The 8,820-nt window shown below is 42.3% G+C and overlaps 1 protein-coding gene across 1 annotated transcript; it reads right to left on the bottom strand.

Annotated features, from left to right (window-relative positions):
• Positions 1 to 4,524: 4,524 nt before the first annotated feature.
• On the bottom strand, positions 4,525 to 8,811 carry LOC145779982 (uncharacterized). Its single transcript, XM_082591712.1, has one exon. It carries the CDS (start codon positions 8,809 to 8,811, stop codon positions 4,525 to 4,527), a length of 4,287 nt encoding a protein of 1,428 aa, XP_082447838.1.
• Between the last annotated feature and the right edge of the window lie 9 nt (positions 8,812 to 8,820).

Raw genomic sequence — 8,820 nt, 5'->3', positions numbered from 1 at the left:
AATCTTTTGCTTCTAAGCATTGAACAGTGAACACGATATTTTGGATTCATTGACTTTTGAAGAATTGATCAGCGATTTTGCCACAAGAATAGCAAGAAAGCGTCCATTTTGAGTTGATATGAACAATTTTCTAGGGCAGCAAACAAAATTACTCCAGGTACCGCCTACCAGTTTGCAGTTTCATTTTTGATTTATGGCCTATAGGCTACTCCTATGAATATGAATCTGTTTTTATCGTGTGAAGCTGACAAACAATTCACAGTTCATACATAAAGTTGCGGCCAAAAACAAACGTTTTTTTTTTTTTTATGAAACGATTAAGCTTACTTTGATCGCTCTGTAGGCCTATCTCAACAGTTTTGTGTTTAAGCATTCACACCAAGCACTAAAAGTTTATTGTGATTGCTAATTTGCTTTTCAATCAGAAAACGAATCTTTTCCGAAGAAATACTGTTGCAAATTAACCAGGTTTTTCCTCACAATTTTCTTGGGGCAAAATTGTTTGTTTTGAACAGTAGGCTACAGTATTGCACAAAATGAACATGTTATCGTACAGTATATCAATAATCGCTTATAGCCTAAAGAATTCGTATTGAAAGTGTTGCAACTAAATTTTGTGGAGAAAGGATCGAGTTCACTTTGAACAGTGATAACCTAGGCCTATCTCACAAACGGATACGTTTGTTGATCTGCTCTAAAATGATTGGTTTTGCTTTCAAAAAGACAACTAGATAACAGTGGCGTACCTAGAGAATAGAGGCGTCGCTCGGGTAAGTTTGAGAGTTTGCGCCCCTCTAATAAAGTCAGCATTAAACAAATTATGTCATTTTGTTGTTCTAAAAATATTGTTCCTGTTTAATCGCTTTTTTTCGATCCCAATCGCAGCAAAAGCACAGTACCAACTATACAATACAACAATACACACAACTCGGGGTTTGGAGACAGAGCCCCCAGCTGCTGAGAAATGCTTTTAACGTCATTGATCGATAACCTTTTTAGCAAAAAATGTCACTTGATAAGGGCCCCCACTTTCAGCTCAGCCCAGGGCCCCATTAACCCTTAATCCGGTCCTGGGTGGTAGCCTACCACTTCCATTCAGAATTCCATAGTACGCCCAAGTAGCCGCAGAGATGATTGGTTGCTTTTGAATCTTTATCCTAGGCCTGATTGATTGATTGAATCTTTATCCTCGGACTGGGAAAGCTTCTTGCCAAGCTTAATCCTGGCGGTTTCGCATACTTGTAGAGGCTTTGAATCACTGACGAAGGCCCGGTCACCGAGATTGACAGAGTGAAGTTTCCGATTGTTGAAGTCTTGTTGCCAGGGAATTATTCCATCCATTAGATGCCGCTGAATGGAGAGGAATCCTTAACGTGCGTTGCTCAAGCGCACACCCCGAGAGTCGAACCAGCGCCGCTATTGATCTTGAAGTTTCTTCGTCCCAGAAGTGACGCGCTAACCAATTGAGCTATCGGGGCCTTGATTGGTTATTCCTGGTAGTAGCCTATAGTTTCACATACTTGTACAGGCTCTTGACGCAGGGCCGGTTACCAAGATTGACAGAGTGAAGTTTTCCGATTGTTGAAGTGTTGTTGCCGGGAAATTACTCCATTCACTATTTAGGTGCCGCAGAATGGAGAGCAGTTCTGAAATGCGTTGCTTAAGCGCACACCCCGCGAGTCGAACTTCCCAGTAAACATTTTTCCTTGGCCCAACGTTGGCTGACGGTTGTTCGGGTTGGCTGAGGGTAGTGTAGTTTTGCCAACTTTTGAAATATTTTAATTGAAGATACCTTCGAAGAATTGTTTAAGTTTGCTTCATCGTATTCCTTTTACAATTGTAATGGGACAATGAAAATGCAAAAAAACTTAGAATTAGGAAGTCGGTTTTTCCAATGTTGGTGTGCAGTTGTACAGAACGTTGGGCCAACGTCATTATTTGCGGGCGAACTACGGTAACCCCTCAATTTTTTTACGTTATTGCTATAAGTAAAAGAAAATTTGAAATGTTTTCTAAATCATGCATCACTATGAGGATCACTAATTCTGAAAAAAAAACACTAATTTGCAAATTTAGCTGCAGTTTTTCAAGTTTGTTAGCAGCAGCTAGTTTTTTTAGTGTTCTACTATGGCTCTATATAACTATACTCTGCCTTCTTAAAATTAATCAGGGCTGTAGTTTCATCTCGCAATTTTTACGTGCTCCGTTCATTTTTGTTTTCGAAGTTTTCATTTTATTTTCGAAAAAAATTATGACAACACTGAGCTGAATAATTGGACCATAGTTTCCCGTACCATGTGTTTCAGGCAAGCACTTTAAAAAAACCATAAACATCTTATAACAACTAGACAGCGCATCTCGATTGAAGAAATTAAAAAAAGGCATTCGCCATTGTTACTGTCTCAAATTTGCGTGAAAGCTGCGCTGTTACAGCCAAGCCATACAACAAAATCTGTCATTTTTACACTGATTCAACGTCTACAGACGTTTGTTAAGACAGAATTTTTGTTCAGCGTTTTACGAACCAATTTAGCTTGTATTTGCTTGCAGGTTTTCTTACCAATGCGGTAAAACCTAATTTTTAAATAACATTTGGACACAGTTTTGACTAGTGTAAAAATTTGCTAAAAAGAGATGACGATGCGCATGCGCAGTCAGAAACTACAATTGTCTGTGACGTAAATCGTAAAAAACGCGCGAAAACCCAAATGGAGTTGGACGACATTTGCATTTGCAGTTTTGTCTTGTTCGCTTACAGAATGAATGGAAGTTTATTTGTCAAGTTTTCTTCCGTATTTGAGTTCATAGCAAAGTAGTCACTTGCCTAATGTCCCTACCATGTTTAAATGCCCCAGTTGAATGACTTTTTAGTACGGATAGCTTGAAGAACATTAAAACTGACTACAGAAACAGTTTAAAGTGAGCAAGTTTAGTTGGTTTGCTACACACCCAAGGTATGAAGTCAGCTGACAAACTGGGATTAAGGGATCGAGCTAAATTGTTGCAGTTGGCAAGGGCTCATGAAGAGTTCAGCTACAGATGCTGAAGCACATGAACTAATCAACTAATTACTAGTCGAATTAGCTCTCATGAATAAGTCGATAGTCGCTCACAGTTTATGTCATTTTTAGCATGTGATAAGCATTGGGATATCTTCACTGTATCCCTGTAATGTTAAACATCACTGTAATTTAACATACCGTACTGCTTTTTGCTGTGAGACTTTGCCCACTAATACAACAAAGTTATGTAGAATGGTTTTTGCTAGTGTTGTTGTTTAAACCGCTTAACTCTTGTGTTGTGTGCGACGCGAACACAACAGGTGCGGTAGTTAATTGCGCCGGTGACGTCACGATTTTCCTAATCCACCCGGCAGGACTGAGCAACTGTTAAAGCACGCCAACTTGAAGAAATCACTCGGTTTCCAATGACTGCTTCGCAGCAATGAAGTTTATACGGTTTTTCTGTCAAGAAATAACACAACATAAGACACTAGTCACAATTCAGCAAGCACAACAGTCGAACTGATAAACGTACCAAATTTGTTGACAAACAGTTCTCAATCCACTGTACGGTACACAAGTTCCACAGGTTGGCCAATGACGCACTGAATAAATAAATTCGCGATGTTACCTTACACAATTATTACGTAGGCTACCGTACCGTACAACCATAACGCTAGGTCAATAATCATTAAAAAACAAAGAAACGTGGCAATTCACTTGGCCTAGTTAAGATCGGTTTACGAGAATTAATTTCCATTAGGCTGACAAATTATTGGTCAATAATTCAGTAGTAAACATAAATCCACAATTCACGACACAAATCAATCAATCATACAATTCAGAATAATGAACGTACCGGTAGTATGACCGGATCAGTAATGCCAAATGATGCACTTGTACGCGAAGGATTCTATAGTGATTGACTCTGCAATATTTAAGTTTGAAGTATTAGCCTAACAACAATTTACGCACATCAGAGATATGTTACGTTTGTTTACGGTAGAAAGTCAACATTCAGCTACCAAAAACATTATTACAACACAAATAGGCTCACCAGTAAGTTGAACTTTGAGAGATAGCAAGCTGCAAATATGGAATTCAGCCTACACGCAAATAAGTATTACCATAGCAGTTGTCAAACTTAAGTCCTGTAGAAGTACATAACAGAGAAGCAGCTAACAAAGCATAAACATCAATCAATCAACTTTCAGTCACAAACTACAGTAACTAACAAGTTCGGCTAGCTGGCAAACTAGCAGCAAAAACGAAAACGTCTCGAAAGTTCCATAGACAATCTCGTGGTGAGTGTTGCCATTTGCAAAGAGCGATAACATAACAATGAAGGGGAAACGACGCTAGGTGGCGAATACACAAATTAACGGGAGTAATGCGGTAAAACGAAAGGCAGGCCTATCAAGGACCTGTTGAAAATCTAACACTCCCGGGCCAAAGAAGGGCCAAACTGGCTCGTTCTTTTCATGAATAAAAGTTTTTCAACAGTCTATTGTCATGTAACAGTTCAGTCTTTAGTCTCTTCCTCATCGCTTTGATCTTCCAGCAAAATCTCAACGGTGTCTATTGGTGTCTCATCTTCATCTGGATCATCTTCTTCCCTTTGGACAATTACACAAAGTTTGGATATTGGTCTCTTCAGAGATCCGGTTGCAGTCTTCACTTCTACGGAACGAACAACGCCGTGACGATCAGGAAATGTTTCAATTACTCTGCCTAGTGGCCATCGTTGTCTGGGAGCAGAGTCATCAATCAAAAGGACGATGTCTCCTCTTCGGATATTCTCCTTTCTGTGAAGCCACTTTGCTCTTGACATCACAGATCGTGGGTATTCCTTAACCCACTGCTTCCAAAAGGTGTCTGCCAGAAACTGCACATGGCGGTATCGATCACGTGGTCGGTAGCCATCTCTGTCGCAGCTTAACATTGGCGGTAAATTCGCTGAAGAATTCAACTTCAACAAGTGGTTGGGTGTAAGAGGTAAGTCGCCATCAACTTCCAGTTTCACATCGGTGAGTGGTCTTGAATTGACGATGTCTTCCACTTCAAGAAGTAATGTGTGCAATGTGTCATCATCGAGTGGTTGTTTTGGTAAGATGTTCATAAGAATTTGACGTACTGTGCGAATCATTCTCTCCCAGGCTCCGCCCATATGGCTGGCTGTTGGGGGGTTGAATGACCATTCTATTCCTTGTTGTCGAAGGCTCTGGTGGATCTGGTTCTGATTCCACTCATCGATGGCTTGCTTCAAGATTCTTTCACAACCCACAAAGTTGGTTCCATTGTCAGAGAAGATTTTCTTGATGGGGCCTCTGCGAGCTATGAAACGCCGTAGGGCATTTATGAATGCGCCAGTTGTCAGGTCTGGTGCCACTTCCAAGTGAATGGCTCTAGTTGTGAGACATGTGAAAAGGCAGCCGTATCTCTTAATGTCACTTCGTCTGTTTCGGACATTCAGCGGCCCAAAAAAGTCAACGCCAGTCTGTGAGAATGGTGGCTGTGACATTTGTAACCTTGCTTCTGGCAGTTCTGCCATGAGCTGTTGTCTAGGTTTTGCGGTCCTTCGCCGGCAAGGCAGGCATCTTGCAAGTACTTTTTTAACCGCAACTTTGGCATTAACTATCCAGTATTTTCGGTTAATATTGTTCAGTGTATGGCTTTCACCCATGTGCTTCGATTCGTTGGTATGACAATGTTCAATTATCAAGTCCGTTAAGTGGCGCTCTGGAGCTATGATAGCAGGATGTCGCGTTTCGAACGGTAAGTCGGATCTGTCGATTCTTCCGCCAACATGTAGAACATCTTTCATTAGGACAGGGCTGAGTTTTTCGAGTGGGATCCTCTTGGCTTTGGGCATGTTTGGATGTTTTCCTTTGGATAGAGATTTGATCCAGGCAGGAAAACTCTGACGCTGCTCGTATTTGATTAACTCAATTTCTGCCTCATCAAGTTCTGGCACACTGATTGGTCCTTTCAGTGTAATCTGGGTTTCTTTCTTCATGCGCATCAGTAAGTACGATTTGAATCTCAGGAACCAAGCTACTGATAGTTTCAGTCGGCGCAGAGATGAGAAGTAGGAGATTAACTTGTTGGTTCCTTGGCTTTCAGTCGTAGAAGCAGTAAAGGTTTCGATTTCTCTCTTTGGTTTGTAAGCAGCAAAGATATCTTCAGATTGTGGTTGCTGAGCGGTTTGATTGGGCCATTCTTCTGGGAGTTTCCTCAGAAAATCTGGGCCATTGAGCCACATCCCAGAATTCAACAAGGCTTTGGCCGTCATGCCCCTTGAAGCTTGGTCAGCAGGGTTCTGCTTCGTGTCACGGACAAGAAAATTTGAAATGTCGGATTCAGTATCGAAATTGCCTAAGCCTTTCTCCTTCGGACGAGTACCTCTAAGCAACCAGCCTAAGGGTGTCCTGACTGCATCAGGTCCTTGCTTCGGGTTAGGTGCAAAGCGGCTTTCAATGCATCGGTGGGCGACAGCATGATCATTTCCGATCAACAGTGTAACTGTAGCATGGTCCAGTTGCTTCAAGTCAATGCCTTGGAGGTGCTTGTGCGTTTGCAGATACTCCGGAGAAGGCGCTGGAGTTGGCTTGGTAGGTATCTTGTCAACGACGATCACATCTGTCAGTTCTTGCACTTCGCCGCCAACTACTGGTAGAACTTTCAACGATACAGTTGAAGAACTAAAGGAATATGGTCCACTCGAAGACAGTGTTTGCACCTGGAAGTCACCAGATGGCTCAGGTTTCAGTTCAAGCATCTCTACAAGTTTTTGTTCACAAAAGGTGCGGTTTGAACCAGAATCTAGGAGAGCATAAGTATGTATTACCTTTCCTTCTCCTGTCACACGTACGGGAACGATGTCCAAGTAAGTTGCCGAGTTGCTGGTTCTGGAATGGAAGGTTTCTACAACTTCATTTGTGTTCCTTTCTGATGGTCTTCTTCCGGGATCATCTGGCTGGCTATCATTTCTTCTATTAGCAATGGGGTTGGGGTGTCGTCTCTGGATTTGTTCTCCAGTTGTGACCAAGTACCGATGTAACAGAGAATGATGTGATGAGCTTCCGCATTCAGTGCATTTACCTCGGCTTCTGCAGTCGGCACGTATGTGATCTGGTCCAAGACAGTTTAAGCACAATTTGTTCTTCCTTACAAATTGCTCCCGTTCAGTGACGGATTGGGCTTTGAACTCTTTGCAGTGTTGCAAATAATGTGTATTATCGCACAGGATACATTGTATGAGTCGCTTGTTGCCAATTCGGAGCTGTCCAGATCTTTCAGTAGGTTTTGTCACTACGTTAAACAGTGCAGCCTTTTGTTTCCCTTTGGTGTCAGGCTTGTTAAGTTTGTCGACATTTGATGAAAAGAGTTTCACGCCATAGATTGAATTGGCAATCCTAGATTCGTTCGTTATGAAGTCAGCAAAGTGTTGGAATCCAGCCACTTTTCCAGTGTCATCATTGATTTTCAGAGCTTCAATTACCCACTTTTCTTTCAAAGACACTGGCAGCTTATTCGCAAGGCAGGTGATAAACTGCACGGTATCCAAGTTCGAAGCTTCGGTGTTTGAGCTCAATGATGAACAACATCTTTTCAACAGGACGGACAACTTCTCCAATTGTTCGGGTTCGTGGTGAGAAATTCTGGTAACAGCTCTCAAGCGTTCCTCGCAAGCATGCGCAATAACGTGTGGTTGGCCATACCTCCGTTTTAATTCTTCCCACGCTTCATCATAGCAGTTGTGACCTTCGCTGCTATCGGCAAGGTGCCTTATTTGTTCACAGACTGCATCACAGCAGTGCTGCATGAGGTAAGACATCTTCCTGTCGGGTGTCAACCAATCAGAAATATGGGACTTAAAACGGTGCCAGAAAGCCCAGAAATCGAGTGGGTCACCAAAGAATTTCTTAACATCTGGTTTAGGTAGAAGTCGTTCTGAAAGATCAGGTTGTCGGCTAGTATAATAACAAGGGTAATTTACCTTTTGGTCTGGCATTCTTGCAGACGTTGCAGTTGGTTCTTGTTTGTGCCGCTCATTACCGTGACGCAGAGGTTCCAGGTGTGTGTCTTTGTGAGTGAAGGTTTGCTGTGGCAATCGTACGGATGTCATTGATCCAACATTGATAATCGAAGAAGAATCATCTTGCCAGAGTGCGGCTTCAGTTTCGGCAGTTTTAATTTGACGCAGGTCTTCAGCTTCGGCTCTCTCACGTTCAAAGCGAGCTTTATCCTGCTCCAACCGAGCTTTATCCTGTTCCAACTGAGCGAACAAGCGAGCTTTATCCTGTTCCATCTGAGCTTTCTCCTGTTCCATGCGAACTAGTTCTTCTTCCTCTCGTCGCCTGGCATCATTCTGTTCTTTTGTCAAACGAGCTAGTTCCAATTTGGCATGTGCTTCACGTTGACGCAAACTGTACGTTGTACTCGATGACCGAATGCTTCCGGATTTGGAGCGGTGAGAATGGGTACGCAAGGACGAGTGATGTGAACGTAGTGGAGGAGTTTTAGTGTCTGTCCTCTCGCATTCCGTGAACCACTGTTTGGCTCTATCAGCAAATTCTTCTTTACCTTGAATGTAATCCCGTTTGGTTGAAAGACCTCCTGGAATTTGTTCATTGTCAGGGACATCGACACAAAGCGCCATTAAAGAGGCATAATTTTTGTCAATTTCTAACAGGATAGTCTGTACTTCTGTGAGGTTTTCACGTTTGCTCATCAGCTGTTCACCACGCTTGTAGCTGTCTCTCAAAGTATCAGCTGCTTGTTGAATAGCTTCGGCTTTGGAATCCATAACTGTGTA

Source organism: Aplidium turbinatum, chromosome 1 (assembly GCF_918807975.1).
Source record: "Aplidium turbinatum chromosome 1, kaAplTurb1.1, whole genome shotgun sequence".
Classification (NCBI taxonomy): domain Eukaryota; kingdom Metazoa; phylum Chordata; class Ascidiacea; order Aplousobranchia; family Polyclinidae; genus Aplidium; species Aplidium turbinatum.
The sequence above is the reverse complement of the archived record's forward strand: the minus strand, read 5'-3'. Positions and strand labels throughout refer to the sequence as shown.

Excerpts from the sequence above, each read along its gene's own strand:
- LOC145779982 (XM_082591712.1), bottom strand. The coding sequence starts at position 8,811 with ATGGATTCCAAAGCCGAAGCTATTCAACAAGCAGCTGATACTTTGAGA.